Genomic DNA, 23,662 nt, shown 5'->3' with positions numbered 1-23,662 from the left:
GACCCGCAGGGGGCGGGGTGGGGCGGGGCCAGCGGACCCTCCCCCGCCGTGATTGGCTGAGGGGCGTGGCGGACGGCCGGAAGCCACGCAGGGCCACGTCTGCGGGTTCCGAGAGCTGCACTCCGGTTTCAGGCGTCGTCGCGAGCTGGTTGTTCCGCGCCGTGGGAGAGACGGGGAGTCTCCCGGCAGAGGTGAGCGGGGCCGCGGGACTTGGCGGCGAAAGGGGACATTCCTGTCCACAGGGGTTCGGCCGACGCACGATCTAGTGGACTGGCTAGCGGACTGACCGGCGAACCGAGCGCGGGACACACCCACCCGCCACTGCGCCTCGGGAGTGGGCTCGCGGGCCGGCCCGAGGGTCTGTTGTTTGGGGGAAGAGGGAGCGGGTCTCGTCCACGGGCCTGGACGGGGACTTCGGGGCTTCGGTCCGGGAAATGTGCGGTGATTCCGGGGGCGGAGGCGTGGTGGGAGGGGAAGGGGGAGAGGAACTGACGAGGTGTTGAAGATGGAATAGAGGGGAGGGGGACACCTAAGTTTTTCAGAGTGGACACCGTATAGACTTGAAGGTAGTTTTAATAAAAGGGTTCACATACCCACTGACAGTATTAGGACCGAAAAACGCATTAAAGGGCGGACGCATTTTAGCAGTTTTTTAAAGAAGTTCTGGATTTAACATGGCTGGTTTACGCCCTATGAATAATCCTGACACATTACCGACTGGTCAGTTTTTAACAAAATGCATTCATGGCTGTGAAAAAGATTTAATCACTTTGGACCAAACTAACTGAGTTTGTTGAATGCTTGCCAGCTTTTTCCAGGCGGACAAAAGCAAACATTTTCACCATTTCCTTTAACTTTTGTTCGTTGAAACAATAAAGGACAGTAAAGAAAACAAGATACAGGCGTACCTTATTTTGTAGCTCTTAAGTTTATATTGCGCTTCACACATGTCACATATTTTACAAATTAAAGGCAGGACCCTCCACCAGCAAAAAGATTGACTGGCATTATTGCCATAGTTGTCTTATTGCAGTAGTTTGGAACCAGTTGTAGCCAGGCTGGTATTCGTGAAACTGCTGCTCATTTCTGAGCTGATTGAAAATGGGACTGACTGATCAGGAAGTGAATATAGTACGTACAACCGAGGTTGGAAACCCCAAGATCCACTTAAAATTGGAGTATCCCAGAAGAGGAAGTGGCTGATTGGACTAGGGCTAGTGGCCTAAGGGCTGATGTTTAATATTTTTTTAAAATTAAAGGCGAAAGGAAGGTATTGCTAGTTTCAGAGTTTAACTTAGAAAGGTGTCCTGATCTTTATGAAAGTAGAAAAATCCACTGTGAGGTGTATTAGGAGATCTGGGCAGTCTTGGAGAAGGGGCTGTTGCCCTTTGCTTTTCCTCTGGGAATGTGTTTCTGTAGCCTGGGAAGAATTGCAAAAGGATTACACAGATTTCCTAGACATTTTGGATATGTAGGTCCAATGCATTTAAGAATATAATCATAGACCGCAGTTTGTCACCAGCTATCCATGTAAACTTAGGTTATTTAACTGAGGCCTAGGCTTAGGTTGTCCTATTTGTTAAATGAGGCGATATTTGATCTGGTAGAAGTCTCTGTTGTAGGTGTGGAATCTTCATTTCAGTTGAGAGTGGACCATTTTAAGTTGGCCCTGGGTCTAGGAATAGCCCTGGAACCAAAATGGGACATGAGTTGGGGACAATCTAATCTCTGCGCTGAATCTTTTCTAGAGTGGACAATTAAGTTGAGCAAGATCTTCGAGGTAACAACTAACTCCCAGGATTTATTCTACCATTTTTTTTCTATCATACATGGTTCTTTGGGGAGGTTCAGAATGAGACATGCCTATTAGTTTGGGGTGGCAGCTTTTGAAGCAAGTGGTTCTTGAAAGATATCTTAACATCCCTGAAAAATATTTCTTAATTTCGTAGACATGGATTTAGATGCTGTTACAAAACACTCAGCATTACATGCAAAGCCCAATGGACTCATTCTTCAATATGGGACTGCTGGATTTCGAATGAAAGCAGAACATCTTGATCATGTCATGTTTCGCATGGGATTGTTAGCTGCCCTGAGGTCAAAACAGACAAAATCTACAATAGGAGTCATGGTAACAGCATCACACAATCCTGAGGTAATGCATTTCTTGCTCTGATAAAGCAAACCTTTATTTGCAAAATCTTAGTGTCTGAGCAGTTTGACCCAAAGTACAGATTCTAAGAGTGTGCCTTTTTGTTATGTGCTTTCGGATTTGAAGCAGCTTTTTCTTAATGAGCAGTCAGTTAACTTAGGACTTTAGAGAATGTGGAGAGAGTGAAATGAGACTAATTTTTTGGAGAGTGCGCATATTAGAGAAATAACAATGTCCTTCCCAGTTACACAGTATTAGTGATAAAAAGTCACCTCTGTTGACTGAGCAGAGAATAAAGGGATTGGAGGAATGGTAAGGGGAAGGGCAAACATTTGCAAAGACTTAGGACATTTTGAAAATTTTCAGACAGGTTTTCTGTAGCTAGGGAATAGTTTCCTGTTCTGAATAAACAGGCACACTAATGGCTCCCAGGATCCAAAAGTGAGCTTTTGGTGGAATATTGAGGAGGTTGGTAGTTCCAGTATCTGTGACAATTTCGTTTTTATCAAAGTATTCTTTTTGACACAAACTATTTTATTCTCTATTGTCTATAGCTCACTAATACATGGTTTGAATAATATGCTTCTTATTGCTAGGGCATTAGATTTTTGCCTTGGTAGCTAAATCAGCAGCAAGTTAAAGTTATGTAGGTCAGTGAAGGATTGTAACCTCCTCTTCCCCCAAACAAGAGGACATTGCTTCTCCAACTTCTAAATGTGCATTGCTGTAAATGCATAAATGTCTAAATCACTGTAATTGATTGACTTGTAGGCAGATCCCCACATTTATTGCTAGTTCCAAAAGCACTTCATAAAAACAATTCTAAGCTCTTTCTTTCAGTTGACATTCACTCTTGGAACTACACTCACCTTCCCCCCCCCCCGCCCCCCCCCCCCCCCCGCACACCCGCCCCGGCCCCAGAAATTTGAGCAGAACAGAATTAGAAGTCAGATTTCAGCTTCTGTGCCACCCATTGGTTGACGCACTGAGCAGGATGTGCATAGAGTTCAGAGTCATAGTGAGAAAGATCTCTAGGTGCACTGATTCTGCTCTAACTGTGTCCTTCCCAGTCAATTGTCGGCTAATGCACAGATGACAGCCTTTTAACAAAACTAGTTTAGCATAGTGGCTGTTGGATTTAAGAGTCAGATAGACTTAATGTTTTAATGTCAGCAGTGACACTTAGTTGTATGAACATAAGCAAATTACTCACTCTGAATCTTCGTTTTCTTAGGAATAGTAATAGGATTATTAGGTTCACTGAGTCATGAGGACTTACTGAGCTAATGTATATAAAACACCTACTCCAGTTCCCGGTATGAGGTAGATAGAGGTCACAGGTGAAGCTGCTCAGCTATCATGGTCTTTTGTAGGAGGAAAAACAGTTTGAGTTTACGTCTTCAACTCACCCTCATGAATATGCACAGATGGCATATTGTTTTTCTTTTAAGGAAGACAATGGTGTCAAATTGGTTGATCCTTTGGGTGAAATGTTGGCACCTTCCTGGGAGGAACATGCTACCTGTTTGGCAAATGCTGAGGAAGAAGATATGCAGAGTGTGTTGATGGACATCAGCGAGAAAGCAGCAGTGGATCTGCAACAAGATGCCTTCGTAGTGATTGGTAGAGATACCAGGTGACCATTGGAGTTACTCCTGAAAGCCGCTTTGGGAACTAAGTATAAATGATCTGTCAGTTTTAGTATTCATGACAGGTGGAAAGAATGAGGTAGAGGCTTCTCCCCTACTTGGCTTTTGTAATAGGATGTGGGAACTAAGTCACCACTGCAACGTGGGTTTGGGAGTCTGAACCCCAATTCTAACTCCAAAAGATTTAACTCTATAATGTTGGGGATAAAGTTTTTGTGAGGATTACATGAAATAATGTATGCAGAATATGTATTTTCTGGCCTGAGAGAAGCACTTAATAAATGTCTCCCACTCCCTTCTGTAGGTTTACTGTTTTCCACTATAAAGTAAGAACACATGATTTTAACTCTGTTTTTAGAGTCTCATAATCTGTTATTGTCGGTTCATATATGTATATCATTTTCCCTATGCTGGAGTTCACTATAAAACTATTTCTACATGTTGGTCAGTCTTTGCCTCCCTTTACAAAAAAGTATTTTTGTAAAATGTCAAGTTAAAAGTATACTTTGAAACAGCAGCATTCACTTTTGCAACAACAGATTTAGTTTTAGCCAGAGATTCTTTCTAAAGGAAATTTCTACTCAATCTCTTAATGCCTTGGACTGGTGTTTTACCTTTAAATGTGTTCTCAGAGGGACTTCCAAATACTACTGATTCCATAATCACTGCTATTATAGGTAGCAGAAGTAGCCAAGTGGCTTATATTCTGAAGCAAAGTATCTCTCAGTAAAGCCATCTCACATGTATTTACCTCTTACCTTAACTAGTTTAAGTGCTATAGAACATCTTTTTCTACAAGGCAATTATATAATGATCTGCTTTATTTTCCAATAATTTGTCCTGACTTTTTAAAATGAAAAATAAGTTCTATATCCTTAATACCCAGGACTGCATTATGCACACTGTGCTTTCAGTATTTGTTACTGTTCCGAGGCAATGTATGTGTAGTTGTCAAACTTGAAAAGTTTGGGTATAGTGTAATTACTGTATCCTTTATACCTATTTTCTAAATTCATTTAAAAGCTAAAATTTTTTCAAGAACTACATTGTGAAAGACTACTGGAAAATCTTTATACTTTACCTGAATTGTTTTTTCAGTTTTCAGTCTTGAAAGGTTTCAGTTCATATACAATGAACTTATTCTGAAATTTGTAGCACATCATTTCAGTGTTCGCCTTCAGGACTAGCAACCCCATTGGTTTCAAGATGGGATGTATTATTTTCTTTTCTCTCCTAGGCCTAGCAGTCAGAAACTTTCACAGTCTGTAATAGATGGTGTTACTGTTTTGGGAGGTCAGTTCCATGGTATGTACTGAGCTGTAAATTAAATTAATCTTTAAACTTTTTCAAAAATTATAAAAAAGTAATACATATTTGTTTTAGAAAAGTTTGAAAATGCAGATAAAGTTTTTAAAAAATGAATTCCTAGATGTAAAAGACTAACCCTTAATATTAAAAAAAAAGATTTTTTTCTGGGCATGTATAATTTATTTTACCTATAGGAGATTATATGTGGAAATGTTAATTTTAAACAACTTTCTTTAATAAGGCTGAATTTATTGATATAAAAAACTCGAGGTTCATTCTGGGGAGCTTTTGTTAATATCAGGTGTTACTTCTTAGCTGATCATGTGTGGAATCAGCTGTTACCTGTCAAATAGTGATGGAAAATATCTTTGGCCTAGTAATCATCAGTTTAAGTTTTTACAGATGGTTTTTCCTATTAAGTGAGGAAGTGTTAAACGCAACAAAATGGAGGCTAGAATCCTCTTCCCACATTGATTGTGCCCCTTTTTAATCCAATGACTCCATGTTGCTTAGAGGTGAATTTTACTAGTGTCAGGTTTTTCTCACTTAAAAATTTCTTAACCTTTTCTTCCTCCTTTCCAACTCTTGTGTCTTCCCTTCACAGTTAATCTGGCCTCTTCCAAGAGCATGCCTGGCTTGATTCTTTGTCTTCTAGGCATTACTCTGCCTACTGCAGGGCAGTCTCCATCCTCGCCATCCAGTGAAATATCTCCCAACACGCTTCTGAATTTTAATTGCCAAATCGAATGGCTCTTATAAAGTGGGGACCTGCAGGAGTTTGGTTAAACTGTGGGGACCCTGTTGCCCTCTTGATACAGTGTGCAGAGTGTTACCTGTACATGCACTTCTAGGGAAAGGCTTCATAACTGTTGTCAGATACTCAGATCTGTAACCTAAAAATAACTCTCAGAATTTATATTTAAAATTTTTTATTTCAGTTGATGTCTTGGTAGTTTTCAACACTGACCTCCCTCTTCTTTAAGCTTCTGCATCCTTGGCCACTACTAATTCTTGTCGATCTCAGCAAGCTTTTCTTCCATCTCAGTGTGGGCATTTTTCACTTCTCCTTTTCATTCTACATGATGTTGGAGTGGTCATCATCACTGCGATAGCTCCAGCAACATCAAGCGTTTCTGAATGCCCGTTATGTACAACCTTCCCGTAGTCTTATTTCACCGCATTCACAGCTCATAGTAAGAAACCCATTTTGTATCATGATGTGTATATGTGTGCTTGTGTATGTAACTGAAATAAAAGTCTCAACAAACAGTATTTACCCATACTACACAATATGCATTCATCTGTTTCATTAAAAAGTGCAGAAATGCTGGTATGTCTGAGTAAATTCCACGACCCACTGAATGACATGGCCTGTGATATGTAAAGCGTTGGTCTGAGTGATGTCTCCACTAGGTGGCCTGTCCCTACCTTAGATTCACTTTGGCTAAAACTATTCTTTCTGCCATCCTTAGAATGGTTGATTTTTTTTTTTTTTCAGGACTTTTATTCTGTCTCTAAAACCATTACTCTTCTACTGTTTTAGTTTAGAAAAATTGGAGTTTTTTAAATCTTTGCCTCATTTCTCTCTTCAGCTTAGTGTATTTCAGGAAATGAAAAGTTAATGGAGCTGCTTGCTGCTTAGGGAGAATGGGGGAAGCTAGTGGAAGATGAGATTAGGGAGGTAAGCAAGGGCCAAGTCACTCTAAGCCTTATAGGTCATTGTAAGGATTTCGGTTTTACTCCAAATGCAGTGGGACTCCATTGAAGGATTTCATGTATGAGAATATGATCATATTTTCATTTGAAGTCAGTCCTGCTGGCTGTTATATAGAGATAGGAAGGTGGTTGTAAGAAAGGAAAAGAAGCCAGCTAGGAGACTGTGCAATAGTTCATGCAAGAGTGATGACAGTGAGAGAAATGGAAAAATTTTGAAATTAATAGTGAATTCAAAGGATTCTGTGATGTGTGGTGAAGATAAAGCTGTGAAGAATGACTTCTAGGTTTCTGGGTTGATCAGTGGAATAATTATTGAATAACTATATATAATAGTTATTTCATAAATGTTTATTTGGTAATTTTGATATTGCTCATAGAATCTTTTTGTTTCATCCTTTGATATGTCTTCTGTAATATCGTTTCCTCTGCCTTATATACTTCCATTGAGCTAGTCTTTGAGTTCCTCCACCTCCTCTCATCTAATTCTTATATCAGAGCCACAGTTGCCTTCATAAAATACCAGTTCCATTGTATAACTGCAGGGCTTAAGAACTTCAAATGCTTTTTGCTTCCAGTCCAAACTTTCATATATGACTTTGAAGACTGTTGACAGATTTAGTCACTGAATATTTGTTAGATACTGATCCATCTGTGCTGTTTCCCGTTTCTTGATCACAGTGCCTTTTTTCTGTGTTTAGATTTTTTACTCTAAACTATTTGTTTTTCTTGAAAAATTATTTGTGGGACATTTTTGAGGTTTATGATGAAAATAACTTTCTTGGGCCGAGTTTAGTGTTTGTTTCTGCTGGGGGAACTACCTGGCTGGTTAATGACATGGTTCTTTGATGACAGAGTTCTTTTAGACGTATGTGGTTATGTGATTTGGGCTGGAAACCCATGGGAGGCTTTTCTTGTGGTGACAGCTCTTCAGGGACGGGTTTTTCCCTATGCTGTTTGTGCTTAATGCCAAGACAGCTTTTCTGGGAGGGGGCATGGAGCTAATTCACTTTTGAGTCACTCTTGCACTGAAAGATAGTCCTGTAGCTTCACAAGGGGCTGGTCTTCTACTGGATTCCCCATCTTAAACCAGCAGACTTTTTTTGTACTGAAAACATGGTTCAATTTCCAGTTTTGAAAAATGTAAAACTAGCTTCCTTTAGCTCCAATCTTGGAGTTCCTCTCCACATAGATTTTGGTCTAATTCCTTTGTAATTTGTTGGCACTACAGTTCTTTTCAAAAAGAGATTTTTTTTCTTTTATCTAGCGTTTTTGGTTGTTTTCAGGATGGTTCATCTGAATTACATAGTTTGCAATGTTACTAAAAAGAGAACTCAATTATTTCTTTTCTTTTGCTCTATGCTGAATGAAAGTTAGTGTTTTTTGCTACCAATAGTAGTTTATATTTCTTTTAGAATTGAGTTTGTGTTCAGAGTCTCTTTTTCAGTACCACCAAACAGTTAATCCAATTCTTACACTATCTACCTAGAAGTAGTGGCAGATCCTGTAGGTTAAGAGTTCAGTCCCATAAGACTACCCCCTCCACTTCAGATCCCAATCACATGGGCTTCTGGCCAATATGGAGGTTCCCATGACTCCCTCCTTGAGTTAGATGAATTTGCTGAACAGCTCACAGAACTCAACATGTTTATGTGTTTACCAGTTCATTATAAAGGATTTATTTAACTCAGGAACAGCTAGCTTGAGCGATGCATAGGGCAAGGCATGTGGAAAGGGACTCAGAGTGTCTGAGCTCTCTGGGCGTGCCACTCTCCCCAAATCTCCACATGTTCACCAACCTGGAGCCCTGGCCTTTTGGTGTTTCGAGTTTTTCTGGAGGCTTTATTACATAGGCATGATTTATTAAGTCATTGCCCTCTGGTGATTGAATTCAGTTTCTAGCCCCTCCGGCTTCTTCGCTGGAGTTGGGTGGGGGAGGTGAGGAGGGCTGAAAGTTCCAACCTTTTAAATACATGATTAGTTCCCCTGGCAATCAGCCCCTATACTTAGGTTACCTAGGGGCTTTCCAAAAGTCACCTCATTAACAAAAGACACCTTATTCTTGCAGTTCTAAGAGTTTAGCAGCTATGCCAGGAAAGGAGACAAAGGCCAGCTATGTATTTCCTACTATAGATATAATATTCACAGTGTGTCATGCATTCGTAATCAGGTCAGTGGATATCTGTTTAGATAGTTTGAAAGTTAGTGTTTTGTGTTTTTTGTTACCATAAAATTCCTACAGTATGAATCCATTTAAACTTTTTCTTTATTAAAAAATATGATAAATTGCTTTTTGTATTTCTGACAGATTATGGCTTGTTAACCACCCCCCAGCTACACTACATGGTATACTGTCGAAATACGAATGGGCAATATGGAAAGGCAACCATAGAAGGTTACTACCAGAAGCTCTCTAAAGCTTTTGTGGAACTTACCAAACAGGTGAAAATGTAATTAGAGTTTGCAAGTGAATAAAATAACATCACTTGAACGATTTATCTAAATTACATAATTTTTCACTCCTATTTCCAAAAATGGTGGCATATGTCTTTTTTCTTTCCAGGGCTCCACAGAGTCTGGGCTTTGTATCCTAATTGTCGGCACTCACTTGGCAAGGCAAACAGTACTTTCTGAGATCATTGGGGGAACAAACATGAGTATTCATTCAGATTAATTTGCTCTTAAGCAAGTTAATGTGGGTGCTGTTGGCATCATACTTGAGGCATCCATTGAGAACAATTTTCTTGTGAAATTAACTTGTTAAACCTGCATGAGATTTAAGGAATATAATTCATTTGATCAATAAATACTATATGTTTTGGTCAGGCATAGTTAACCAAAACAAAGCCTTTACGCTCATAGAAGTTATATTCTGGTGTGAGGATACAGGAGAGATTGACATTAGGGAAAAAATAAGCACGTTCAGTAGTGTTTGTGCTATGAGAAGAATGACATGTTTTTACTGCTCATTCATCTATATGCCATTCCCACATTTGAATGATTATCATGTAATATAGACTGTAACGATATTTTAAAGGACCCTGTTTAACTGAGGGTAAATTCTAATAAAGAGTGGCAAAAAAAAGAAAAAAAAATCGAGATGTTTTAAGTTAAATTACAGTGGCAAGAGAAGAATAGTTAGCCTGCTAATAGCTGTGGATCAGCTAACAAGATTGCTCACCTTCAATATATGTCTGTTGGAACTTCAGATTAACTTCTAGTTGTCTGTTTCTGCAATTATTCTTAAGAAGAGAATAGCTAGGTGCTTTTGAACTCCAGGAGCCTCCACTTTTCTTATTTTCACATGAGCTTTACAGACTTACCCATAACCTATCCAGGGGAGCAAACTCTTCTTCATTGGATGCTGTGCCTATCTTAGAGCTGCCCCACTTTACCTTCTCCCATCCCCTTTGTCTATAGTTAATGTAAATTCTTTCAGAATGGCTTAAATCTTTCTCCCCCCTACTTAATGTGTAAAAATGCTGGGAGAACTGGGATGGCGGACGGTGATTGTCTTTTCTACCTAGCCATGCTACCGGTGGTTTAGCCTTTTGTTTTGTTTTGTTTTGTTTTTGCTAGCAATGGGAAAATGGGTTTATTAGTAAATGCTTTCTTTTAAAAAGATTTTCATACCTGAACATTAAATTTTATGTTCGACAAGCTCCATTTCCATAAGCCATTCAATCAATGAAACAATTCCAGTGTCTGTACAAAAAAAAGGTATTTTAAATTTTACTTTGTTGTTTTACACTTGTCATCCAAATGTGTGTACTTTTTTGTTTCTTGGTTTAAAATAGTTGAGCTAATTGAAATAATAGAAGATATTTACATACACATATACATGCTTTATGCTTAACTTTTACTTTCACAACTTGAAGTTTTTCTTTCCTGTGTCTTTTAAGGCTTTCTGCACTGGAGATGAAGATCGATCACTTAAGGTTGACTGTGCAAACGGCATAGGGGCCTTGAAACTAAGAGAAATGGAACACTACTTCTCCCAGGAACTGTCAGTTCAGTTGTTTAATGATGGGACCAAAGGGAAACTCAATCATTTATGTGGAGCTGACTTTGTGAAAAGTCATCAGAAACCTCCACAAGGTATGTAAAAATGTGTTTTTAGAGCTTTGTAGTCAGTCTTATTTACTAACACAAGTGGCCAAGTGAGTGAAGAGCCATGCAGCTGGCCATGTCTCTGTCACTTTTAGACATCTGGGCATCTTCCCACTCATTAGTGCCATTCAAAGCATGGACTGCTTTCTCTGCCCGTAAGTTATAGGACTCACAGCATGTGGAAAATCTGGTGAGGAAAGCAGACTTGGAAATTGGTGTTCTGGGGGAGTAGTTCTCAAATGTAGTACACATCAGAATCACCTAGAGGGCTTGTTAGCACACATAGTTTCCCTTTCTGTAGGTCTGGGGTAGGGTTTATACAATATAGAAATCTTTGTTTCTATAAAGTGGTTGGGCTTTGTTTATAGTGCTGGTCTGGCACTGATTTAAAGGACAGAAATAGTAAATAGCATTATTTTTCATCTTACCTGAATTGGACAGACTATGGAAAGGGAATGCAACTGCTTAATTATAATTGTCTGCAAAATCAGTGTTTTCCACAGTGTAGACATGTTGGGAAGAAGATTGTTCTTCAAGATTGTAGTAAGGGATATTCTATATTTAGGTGCATTCTAAATCCGAAATTGTTAGCCTGTGGGCCAAACCTGGCTTGCAGATGTGTTGTTTGGTCTGTTGTATGTGTGCCTAATTGCATTAGTTGCCACCATTTAAAAATGCTTTGATTTCACTTAAATATTTGAACCTCTGGCTTCTCTTTACCAAAGTTAGAAAATGTCCATTTTCACACAGCTTTCATTGACTACAGTGGAGTAGCTCCTACCTGCTTCAGACAGGAAGGACATGCATTCTTCAGAACCCCACAGACCTCATTCAGTTGCTTGTCTCACTGATGCTTTCTGCCTCACTGTAGTCACCATTTAAATGTTTTAAACAATCAACCAATTTAAACTCCTTTTTATTGAATTTTTTTGACTGTTACTTTACTGACAGTTCAGTTTAGTGTCTCTTTCACTAAACCTTGAGCTCTTTCTCCTGCTTTAGGTTTATGGTGTGAACAAAACCATAGACTCTTGCTTTCCTGAAGCCGTGTTGTGCCCTGCAGCCAACCTTGTATTCATATTGCAGATAAATGCCTTCACTTATTAGTTGCCTCATGTTGGATTTATCATTTGACTCCTATCATGGCTAAGGAACAGCCAGATTTTCTAAAAATCATGATTAACAATTGCTGACATTTCAATAACTTTATGCAAATTACACAAACCACTTTCATTGGTTATAATTGTTTGCTCCTACTTACCAGTGTTTGTTATTGATGTGTGAACAAATAAAAATCACTCTCAGAATTAAATAAAAGCACATATCTATTGATTATTTTTTATATGTAAAGGATATCATAGAACTAGATAAACTGCATTCAGAAATACCTATAGTTTTCAAACCAGCTGGCTTATAAAATTAGTATTACATCAAGTTTCAGTATAGATTTTGAGTGTTCCTTTTTCAATTAGCTGTGAAAGAATTTACCCTGTAAAAGCTACCAATACTATTTAAATATTAAGACATTGGTTTTTATTTGGAAGGATAATTTTAAATACCTCTTGAAAAATCATAGTGGATTTTTACATGCTTACATGTAACACATAAGGCTAGTTATGATCATACTTTAATGAAAAACTTTTCCCTTGTAATGAGAGTAAGAGAAAACCCTAAGACTTTTTATATTGAGTTTTATTGTTTTTTTTTTTTTTAAACTGAAATGCATTTTTAATCTGTGTGCTAGGAATGGAAATGAAGTCCAATGAAAGATGTTGTTCCTTTGATGGAGATGCAGACAGAATTGTTTATTATTATCATGATGCAGATGGCCACTTTCATCTCATAGATGGTGACAAGATAGCAACTCTCATTAGCAGTTTCCTTAAAGAGCTCCTATTGGAGGTATGGTGGGAGATTGACTACTTTTTAAGGAGACTTACTGGTGAAATAGTTCTGTAGAGGTCACTTGAATGTCTCAAAGGCACAACTTATGGGAAGTTCCTTAGATTTGTGGCCAGATTATAAAAAAAAGAAATGGTCATTTCAGTCATTTCAACATTAGGGCACTGGTTTTGGAACCCAGAGTGACTCATTTCTTCCTTAGACTGGCCAAGATTAATGATTTGAAGCTTTATGATGTTTTGGTTTTTTAATAACTGACACTTTAATAATGCGAGATCTACCATCACTCCCCAAAGCCTCAAGTTTAAACAGGAAATCTCATCCTCAGAAATTTTGTTTTGTTCTTTGGAAATCTCAGGCTAGCTTTATAGGATGTAGTGGGAAATAATTATTATAATCTGGAAAAGGTATACTTCAGTAACTGAATACATTTTTTAAAAACTGAAGAGATAAAGATTAAGAATCCACAGGCTTCTTTATAAAGGATTCCGAGTAAAATTGCTTTAAATAATGCTCAAAAGTATTTTAGCTTTTTATCTGGCCTACATGTAAATTTTCATTTTATTGCAAAACCTAAGTCACAGCTGAACTGATAATAATTTTGTCATTCTTTAGAACTTTTTGCTTTTGTAGCATCTTAACTTTTGATGCAAAGTAATTATTGTTTTTGTTTAGATCGGAGAAAGTTTGAATATTGGTGTTGTACAAACTGCATATGCAAATGGAAGTTCAACACGCTATCTTAAAGAAGTTATGAAGGTATTGAACCATTTTCATTTTCTGGTTGTTTGTTAATAATTATATTCTATTGTAAGGTATTTCTGTGAGGAAAATAATGCCCTCATAAAAGTGAATAGGTTGTAGTGCATGAAGCTGAGCTTTTGTCCATATAAGGGTAAAGAAGCCAAAAATTAAACTGTCGCTGATGCAAAAAGAGAGACTTCACTCCTCCCTTTTCTTAGAGCATCTCTTAAAAAACTTGTAAATTTTTTCTCTTCTCCTTGGTAATGAATATGAACTGTTTTAAAGGCTAAATGACCCAGTTTCAAAGCTCAAGATTGTTTACCTCTTTGAAATGTAAACATCAAGGAAGATAGCACACATATATTCCAGTCTCCTGAGAGTTTACCTTAGGTGTCTGGCTCCAAGTTTTAATACTACTTATAAAGATATGAGAAGTTTTATTATTTTCTTGGATAAAGGCAATTAGCTAACCCCTTTGACCACCTCAATTATCAGTTAAATTTAGGACAAAGTAAGTGTATATGACAAATGGTGCTGCGAAGTCTTCATACTTGAGAACTAGGCCTGATCAGTAGTTATAGGGACTATTGCCATGGTGCTTTGCAGAGAGATGGAGCTCAACTCCTAACATAACAAGCAAAAGGGGTTTCAGAGCCACAGAGCAAGGTTTGGGGGAGGGAGTCTGTAGATGGAAAGTTACTGAGGGGAATCACTAGGGGTCTGACATGATTCTGGCTAAGCCAACCTAACAGGATTTTACCAAAGCAGGTCTGGCCTATCAGGTACAATTACCTGGGGGATGGTACGGATGAAGACTTTGATCACATATTGAGGGTAGGGTAGGGTAATTTTTGGCTAAACTGATTTAGCAAAATTCTGGGTAAAATTGGTCTCTTGGAGAACTGATCACTGTGAGATCTGTTCAGGTTGAGAGGAGGAGGCTGACTAAAAAAATTTGGTCAAGGAGAATATCTTTGTCACTAGTTATTTTTATAATATAAAAGGTTGAGATTTTTTGTCTTTACAGGATCCCAAGTCTGGCTTAATGCTTATTCCATAATAAAACTGTTTTCTTACTCTTCTATGGAGAAGTTTTTGGGTTGGTAGGAGATTTTGTTTCTAATTCTTTCCCCAGTATCTACCAGATGACATTCTCTCTACCACACTACCTACTCTGAGCTTAGGATTCATGACCAAAATTGGGTCAGTTTGCCTTCACTCTTTTTCTTTCTAGGTACTGTAGTAGTTTCCAACTTTTGTGTATTTCTTTTAAACTTCCTGCCTTTGCTAGTTATTCTTTCCATTTAGAAAAGCTAGAATGGAAAAGTCAGATTCCTGTAGAATCTGGATAGGTGAAGTGCATGAGTACAGTAGGTAAATAAAGACTAGGAAGAGTGTACCCAGACCAACCGCTGTCACCTTGAGTCATTCTTCAAGAGGAGCTGAAAATCTGGATTTTCTATGAATTTCCTACTCTTTAAGTCTTGGCAGCTGATTCAGAATTTATAAGTAGTAAGTAGGTAGGTACAGAACATACCTGGAGATTGCTAGTTTATGATCTGATTTAAATATATAGTTTGCTGCCTTTCACAGGAATTTTCAGTACTTGGGTTGTTATTTTAGTATTTTAATTCTTATTTTTTGTCTTAAAAATTTTTTATAGTTCAGATACCCTGTTTAAGAAACTAAATACATTAGAAATTTACTTCTTAACTCGTTCTCTTATGGATGAAATATTTTTAGCTATAACCATTCCTTAGGTCTCCTAAATCCAATCAAATATCAATCTTATTTGATCTTGATCTCTTTTTTTGTAGTTTTGTACTGTTTTTCCTTAAGCATTTTTCTTTCTCAGACCTATCCAAGACTTTGGCTAACATCCAGTGTTGCTAGTCCAACCACCATAATTTCTTACTGGGATTAGTTCTAGAAAACTTCTAACGGACCCTGTCTTTTACCTTCTAAGCTTGGAGTTAACAAACAGCCACCGTAATAATGACCAAATAAATGGCCTGCAAACCTTAAATATTTTTTTTTCTGACCCTTTGTAGTAAAGGCTTGCAGACTCCTTCTCTAAGCCATTCTCCATACAGTTGCTAAAGTGAGCTTTCTGAAACAGATCATCACTCTTCCACTTTCATTATTTTATAAGAGTACCCTCAACTCTTACCTTGTTTTTTCTTTATGCTTCTAAGTGCTTTCTCTAAGCTCCAGGAGGTTTTATTCACTATTGTATCTCTAGGGTAGTAGGTACACAATATTTGCCAATTGAATAACTGCTCTTGTGTTTCCGTAAATGTGTTATAGGTACCTGTCTATTGTACTAAAACTGGTGTAAAACATTTGCACCACAAGGCTCAAGAGTTTGATATTGGAGTTTATTTCGAAGCAAATGGTCATGGCACAGTAAGTTCTCTAACAATTATAGCTAGTACTTTTATTATGATGGGAATTCTGTTTCTGTGTAGTAATAGGTAATCTGCTTTGTTGAAATGACTGGGATGTTAGAATTTGATTATTTGGTTAACTTAATATATTATGTGTTGTGCAACTGGCTCCTTTTTAGGTTGTAATGCTCTTTCCTTGAGTGTGAAGAAATACTAATTTGCTTTTATAATGCAGTTTCTTTTTTTAAAAAAAATGCGGTTAATTTTCTTAGAAACAGATTATCTATATATCTCATTTAAAATATTTTCATAAACTGGCCATAGGTGGTAAAAGTTGAGTAGGTATGGTACATTGAAAACTGTTGGAAAGCTTGCAATTTGAATTATAAACAACTGGAAATGAGTTTAATTAGCAAAAAAATGGCTCTCGGAATGTTTAAAAACTTTGAGATGTAACTTGCCTACCATAAAAGTCACCATTTCAAGGTATATTAACTGGTTTTTAGTATAGTCATAAGGTTCAGAATTTCTCTTTAAACGTTTTTACACTTCACCTCATTTCCTAAATGGATTTGAAGTGGCCAAAAGAAAATATTACCTTGGTCAAATTGTTTCCTTCAAATTTCAGCATTGGCTTCTAGAGGCCATGAATATAAGTTGAAAAATAAGTTCTTAGAAAATACAATTAAAAACAACTTCAGAGAGCTAATGCAGGGAGTTGGTAAATGAATTTAAAGAGCAGATGGTAAATATTTTAGGCTTCAGGGCTATGTCTCTATTGTAACTGCTCAACTCTGGTGTAGAGTAAATGAATGGGTATAGCTGTGTTCCTGTCCAACAAGTGACCAGCCTGCACCTTAGTTTACCAACAAACATGGATTTCAGCAAGTGGCTGAGCATTATACGTTGCTCCTTCTCAGTATTGGGCCTCTCGAAGGCACTAAAATCATGGGCAAGGCATTTCAAAATGATAGGAATCTTGAGGAACATGATGTATATTAAATAGCCACTGATTCACCATAATGTGATAAACATGATGAACCCTCTTTTCTACTTCGTCCAGCTTATACCCTTAATTTTAGGACAAAAAAACTATACTCGTAGCAGTGAATTATGTTCTTCAGAGTAGCATGAATACAGATAGGTTTAAGGCACCTGACTGCACGGAGCTGACCTACCTGGCCTAGGGGCAAATATAATGAACTCATCATGTACGTGATCACCTTTATGAACATGGTATTTTCTTTGTAATCAGCTCTTTAAATTTTGATAACCAGTTTTATCCATGAAGGAACTTTTTTTCCCTAGTAGTATCTTTTAGTTTCTGCTTTGATCTTATATTAATTTCATAAATCCTAAAGCTGCCACTGTTTCCCCTCCATTTCTCCAGATTGAGTTTCAAAAGTAGTTTAGGATGAAAGTTACTTTCGACTGGGACTTGGATAGTGCTTTGTGATTTTGTATGCTTCATTGCAGGTACTGTTTAGTAAAGCTGCTGAAAAGAAGATAAGAGAACTAGCAAAAGAATTAGAAGATAAGAAAAGGAAAGCTGCTGAGATGCTTGAAAATGTTATTGACTTGTTTAACCAGGTCAGAACCGATGGGGTGGTGGGCTCTTGGTTATTTTTCATTATTCAGAAGGTGGACAGAAGAGTCGGCTATATAAAAAGAAAGTGGAGAAATCCTGGAGGCTTATTCGCAATTGTAGTATATACAGTTGAGGTTTATACAGAAATGTTATTGACAGAACATTTATGTGCTTCCCTCCTCCATTTTGTGATTAAAATTTTCAAGTTGAATAAGTAGCTTCCACCTAGAGTCGCCAGATTCAGCTACTGACTGTACATGTGGCTAAACATACGTTTTTTGACTTACCTTGAAGAAATTCAGGAAAAATAATTGGTTGTCTCATGTGGGTCAGATCACTGGGATTGTAGTGTAGCATGTGGCAGTGGAAGAGCAAGCAAAGCATAATACAGGGAAAAGCAGTAAAAGTACCATTTGAGCATCTTGCACAATTTGGACTGTGTAATCCTCACAGTAGCACAGGGAGAGGAATTAATTCCCATTTTATAAATGAGGAAACAAAGGCTTAGTGCTACCAAGTGGCAGAATATGGCTCCAACTGCAGGTATGACTTACACCAAAGCTTTGTGTTTCTCTACTACCTTGTATGATGCCTGCCTCCATCATTATGGTATGTTATCTCAAAGGGATCTAGTTATAAAGAAAAATTTGAGTCATAGGATGTTAATGCTGGAACCTAAAGAGTTATACAGTCTAATTTCATTTTACCGCTAAGGAAGAAGATGTAAGGCAGGGCAGGTTTCTCTCAAGAGCTAGTTTCAGTTCCTTCCTTAATGTTCATTTATCTACACCAGTTAATAATTCTGGATGAGGGGAGGAGGAAGCACAGGATACTGATTGGTTTTCTAAGACAGCATTCACATCCAAGCTTTGTTTGTATTAGAGTGGTTCTTCCATTGTGTCCCCCCATCTTGCAGGCAGCTGGTGATGCTATTTCTGACATGCTGGTGATTGAGGCAATCTTGGCTCTGAAGGGCTTGACTGTACAACAGTGGGATGCTCTCTATACGGATCTTCCAAACAGACAGCTCAAAGTTAAGGTGTGAGCAAGGTTTTAAAATTACATCTTTTTTGAAGATTAACTAAAAGCTATTATGTTAAATATCACCACATAAAAATATTTCCCAAGGGTGTCATTTCATTCTGTACATAGAATATGCCTTCCATCATCTAATTTTTAAAGATGTGAGGAAATACACAGAATAGCTTTGAACCATTCTGTTTAAAAAGTGGTTTTATTATGGAAAATTTAGAACATACACATGTAGAGAGAACAAAATAACAAACCCCTATGTACCCAGCTTCAACAGGTTTCAATTATTGCCCTGTATGTTCTCCACATATTTTGAAGCAAATCCTGGATAGCCTGTCATTTGAAGATATTTATTTTATTCTTAGTTCATAGAGTATTTCCTAAGGCTAGATGCTGAGTAGACTCCATGGGCTCAAAGGGAGAGAATTTTTCAGATAAATGGCTGATTTCTATATAGATTTATACCAATTTACACATACACAGATTTGTGAAAGAGCTATAAATGTTAAAGTTCACAGAAATGGCTGCTTATTGTTCATATTAGTTTTTGGCATGATGAGGTCCCCATCATGACCCTCCTACATACTAGGTTGCCACTTATCTTTATTTTTTAAATATTATTGATCAGTGACTTAAGTCATACAGTATTTACAGGCCATTATTTTAATGGTAACTAAGACAGTCTGTGGAAATGTTCTCTCTTTGCTAAAGGTACTGTTTAGACTGAAGAAACAAACTATAAATGTGTTGAAATTAATAACCCTGATTTTGGAAGAAATATTTAAAAAATTTAAATGCAATTTCATATTCTGCTTAATCTGGTACTTCACTATTTCAGTGTTGTACTTTGCGGTACAATAAGCTGAAATGTAGCTCTGTTATTGTTAAAATGGCCATAAAAAGGAGTATAATGTAATAAATATGAAATGCTTGTGTGTAGGTTGCAGACAGGCAACTTATTAGCACCACCGATGCTGAAAGGCAAGCAGTTACACCCCCAGGACTCCAAGAGGCAATCAATGACCTGGTGAAGAAGTACAAGCTTTCTCGAGCTTTTGTCCGGCCCTCTGGTACAGAAGACATAGTCCGAGTATATGCAGAAGCAGACTCACAAGTAAGCTGGGACAGTTCTGTTGAAAAATGTGCAGTGAGTGTCAAGTAGTGGGGGGTGGTAGGAGCACAGAAATAAAAACTATAATGGTGTTGGAATCTCAGTTATAATGAAGGATTTAATGCCTTTGAGATTTGTTTATGGAGCCTTCATATTAAGACTACAAAATTAGACCCACTTAGTTTATTTCCCCAAATATTTTATATTTATTCTGGAGTTCCTGAACATGTCATATTTCTAACTGGCATAAATAACTTTATACTTAGTTTGACACTTTATGCTTATACAGCCTGAAGATTATCCCTTTCTTCTGTATTTTTAACATGATCCTGTTGCTTTTTGAAAATAACCAGCATTGAAGTTCATTTTTAAATTATCTCTGCTACTTGAAATTCATCTTTGTCTCAACCCTCAATTTGTTTTTCAAATTATTTTCTTTAAATGACAGCCTTATTCTGTGCCTCTGCTGTTTTCCTGATAGGGTCAAGACTTTGCAAGTTGGTTTTTTATAATTTGCCCTCTTCATGTACTTTTTCTGTCACCTTAAACCCTTGATAAAAATGTTTGCATAGTAGAGACAAAATAGAATCGATTGAATAGCGACTTAGAGACATATTCAATTAATTTACATAGTAACTTAGGCCATCCCGGAAAATAGTGAATAAATACTTATGGTGGGTGAGGAGAAGACATCTGGAGCCTTAAGAGTTATTTACTTTTAGGCTAATTGTGGCCTCACTGCCTATAAGAACGAGTTTATTGAATTTATTCAGTTTGGAATGAAAACTAAGAACTTACCTGATCTGTACAAATTTGACTTTTTTTTTTCATCTTTCAATAGTAAATTCCAAGACCTTGAAATAAATGGAAAACAAGTTTGCATTTAAAGGTGTTAGTGAAACAAAGTCAGGAAACCCTCCTCTTCCCTCAGAGTTTCAACTAACCTGGTAGATGTGTCTTTCTTATCTAATTCCTTTAATTTACAGGAAAGTGCGGATAGCCTTGCATATGAAGTAAGCGTGGCAGTATTCCAGCTGGCTGGAGGAGTTGGAGAAAGTCCCAAACCAGGACTCTGAAGATAGTTTTTATATTCATGAGAAACTGGATTTTTAAAGAGTTTTTTAAAAATATTGCCATTAATCATAACGTTTACAGTGCACCTTACTGGATTGTTTCTAGATCTGATTGCTTTTTTTAAACACTACCAGAATAATACTTTAGAAATAGCTAAGCCTTATACTTGTTAAATTCAGTTTAAAAATGAAACCGACTTCTAGTTTCACTAATGTAAACCATTGGAGCTCATATACATGATTCAGTCATTAACTTTATAATATATGCTGGGAAAAAAAATCTTATTACCAACGCTTTGGGATGTCTTTTCCATTGTCGTTACCTAAACAGGAAACTGTTTTTGTGGTATTCATCACTGTGGATACAAATGGGGAGGGTAGAGAAGACTTTATACAACCAATTTTTCCATAGCGAAGTCTTCAGAACTATTCTTAAGTGACTTACCTCTTTGATTGCCATCACCAGGAACTCAGAGGTGTGAATATGGAGGCTGTACATCTCCGTAATGCGGCTGAGATGCTTGTGCCGCCCTAAAAGGATGCATGGCCCAGGCTTCAGCTCTTCTTTACTCCTTAGTGAAGGTGTGTGTGAGAAAACTGTAATCCATTACCAAGCCTCTGACAGAGTAGTGACACCATTAGACACTAGAATGTGGTTAATAGAAAGAAAAAACTCTCCAATCTAAATTAAATGAAGCCCAAAACCATTAGAAAAAATGTGGTGTGTATTTTTCAGGTTTAAGACAACTCAGGACAATAAAACAATGGAATATGTATATATAATAGGTCTGTCTCAGGCACCATAATCAATATGAGCCAACAATATTTAAACGTGATTCAGGCCACATTCAGACATTCGCTCTTATTTACAAATATTTAAATTAAATACAACCTGAAATGTGTTTTGTTACATAAAAAAACCAACTATACAACTCAGAATGTTTTAAATAATTACATTTACATTTTAACTAAATGGGACCACTTGTGGTGCTCAAGTTTTTATCACACCTTCCAGAAAATCCTTTTCTACCATCTCTTCTATTTTTTGCCTGGCTTTGCTGGAAAATGATTTGTGGTTTTCCAGTTTCATGTCCTTATTAGGGAAGGTGTTTGAGTAGAGGATGGGGCTCCCTGAGTGTCCTATACATCGGCTGGTGACTTTACTGTTGAAGACTTGGCTGAGTACATTGAAGAATGGCAGGAGCTGCTCAATACTGCGCACAGTACAGATGGTGAGCAGCAAGTGGCCCGGCTCCCAATCCAACGTCCTCCCTGAGTTGTCTTCCTCTGGATTTTTCTGTTGAAAACAAAAAGGAAATTGTTATTAACAGACAATATAATGCATGAGAATACTAAAAGGGTATAAACATTGGCAGAGTTAAGAAACAGATAACTTCATTCCAGACTCGACTAAAATGCTTGCTTCTGAGGCCTTCTGGTGCCAGTTATTAAGTGTATAGAGAAGGGTCTAACACTGTAGTAACATATTCCAACTGGAATGCACAGGGAAGCTTGGCAGAATTGGTTTTGGATAGGGAGAGTCAAACACTGAAAGTTTATGTTGTGCTTTGCATATACTCAAAAAGCTCCCAGATTTCTGGACTCCCACTATGTAACCAAAGACTTGGTCATAAAATGATTACAGAAGAAGGCTAGGAAGGGACAAAGAGTCTTATACATTTTCAACGTTAGTAAAACAATTCTCCTTTAGCCTAATGGCCTAAACTTGTCACAAAGTGGTAGCAGGGCCCAAAGCGAATTACTATCAACACAGAAAAGAAAGGAACCCTCAGGAGATTACTATCTGTTTCTGTGTGTGCTGAACAATGTGGGGAGGAAACTGGGTTAGTGTCCTGGCTTTGCCATTTACTGTGTAGCATCTGTGGGCAAGATAGAGAAAGGTGCCTCACTTCTAAAAGGGAGAATTATGATTTATCCTGCAGCAGAGAAAAAATGAGAATGTATGTGAAAATTCTGTTAACTAAATATAAATACAAGATAAATTGTGTACTACAAGGCTAGTTTGAGAGGCCAACTAAATTAAACACAGTTGTAGGCATTAGTGTATCTAGAGAAAGTTATATATAAGAATTGCAGATATTTGAACTTGGGCATAATCATAGATATGCAAACACTGGGTAGTGATAAATGAAAACAAACTGGATGGAAAATCAAGTGTAACTTAGGCAGAATTACAATTGCCAAATTGGTTAATAAATGTAGTTTGCCTTCTAAGATCAGATGGTATCAAGAAACTTTCATCGTTTACCTAATACTTTAGTATAAACTAGTTTCCTAGTGGACAAAAGAGATGCAAAATCCAGCTTATTTTCTTGTGTGTATTCACAGATTTGTTTGCTTTTTTAAAAATAAATCCTGAGAAAGAAAAATAGATTTAAGTTAAAACAGAAGACTCTAGGAATAAATAAGAAAAGATCATCTAGTTCTTTATGGCCAAAAAAACCCCAGCCATTACCTAATTAATTTCTTAGCAATTATTTAACCTCCAATCTAAATTATAAGATATAAAAACTATCTTCCTTTTTCTTAACTATAACAGTGGCTTTAATGACAACCCTGGGATAGACTTTCACATTACTCACTACCATTAATTGGCTGACCATATCACCTTTAGTTCCCTAAACCAAATTGCAATTCTATAGTATTTAAACAGTATACAACATCTTGAAGTAAAATAAGTAATATATTTAAGCCCTCTACATAGTAATTTTCCAGTGTAAGAATACTAAGGTTAACCTGTTTATATTCCTGTCCAGATACACCTTTAAGAGAGGAACTTTTACTAAGCTTTTGACCAAGAAGAGTGATTTGGTGTTCTGCTCTTCTTAATCAGAACTACACCACCATCTTCAATAGATAAAAAGTTAAACAT

At 37.3% G+C, this 23,662-nt stretch overlaps 2 protein-coding genes across 8 annotated transcripts in view; one reads left to right on the top strand and one right to left on the bottom strand.

The window, feature by feature from the left end:
- Window positions 1–82: 82 nt before the first annotated feature.
- Window positions 83–23,009, top strand: PGM3 (phosphoglucomutase 3). The gene is made up of 13 exons (XM_016118642.2): window positions 83–191; window positions 1,950–2,155; window positions 3,604–3,788; window positions 5,039–5,106; window positions 9,131–9,264; window positions 10,725–10,920; window positions 12,677–12,834; window positions 13,510–13,593; window positions 15,886–15,984; window positions 17,442–17,555; window positions 18,470–18,592; window positions 19,526–19,699; window positions 20,683–23,009. Exons 2-13 carry the CDS (start codon window positions 1,952–1,954, stop codon window positions 20,770–20,772), a joined length of 1,629 nt encoding a protein of 542 aa, XP_015974128.2. The 5' UTR covers window positions 83–191; window positions 1,950–1,951; the 3' UTR covers window positions 20,773–23,009.
- Window positions 20,529–23,662, bottom strand: part of DOP1A (DOP1 leucine zipper like protein A) — an 85,731-nt gene continuing 82,597 nt past the window's right edge. For 6 of the 7 annotated variants that reach the window (XM_036219750.1, XM_016118638.2, XM_036219753.1 and 3 more), the window contains one exon: window positions 21,477–22,066. In XM_036219750.1, coding sequence (XP_036075643.1) covers window positions 21,761–22,066 — 306 coding nt within the window. In that variant the 3' untranslated portion in view covers window positions 21,477–21,760. Of the gene's footprint in view, window positions 20,551–20,640; window positions 22,067–23,662 lie in introns of those variants that run through there. The other variant, XM_016118633.2, reaches the window with a different exon arrangement.

The sequence above is a fragment of the Rousettus aegyptiacus genome, unplaced genomic scaffold (assembly GCF_014176215.1).
Source record: "Rousettus aegyptiacus isolate mRouAeg1 unplaced genomic scaffold, mRouAeg1.p scaffold_m13_p_1, whole genome shotgun sequence".
NCBI classification, from domain to species: domain Eukaryota; kingdom Metazoa; phylum Chordata; class Mammalia; order Chiroptera; family Pteropodidae; genus Rousettus; species Rousettus aegyptiacus.
This window is presented reverse-complemented; position numbering and strand designations above follow the sequence as displayed.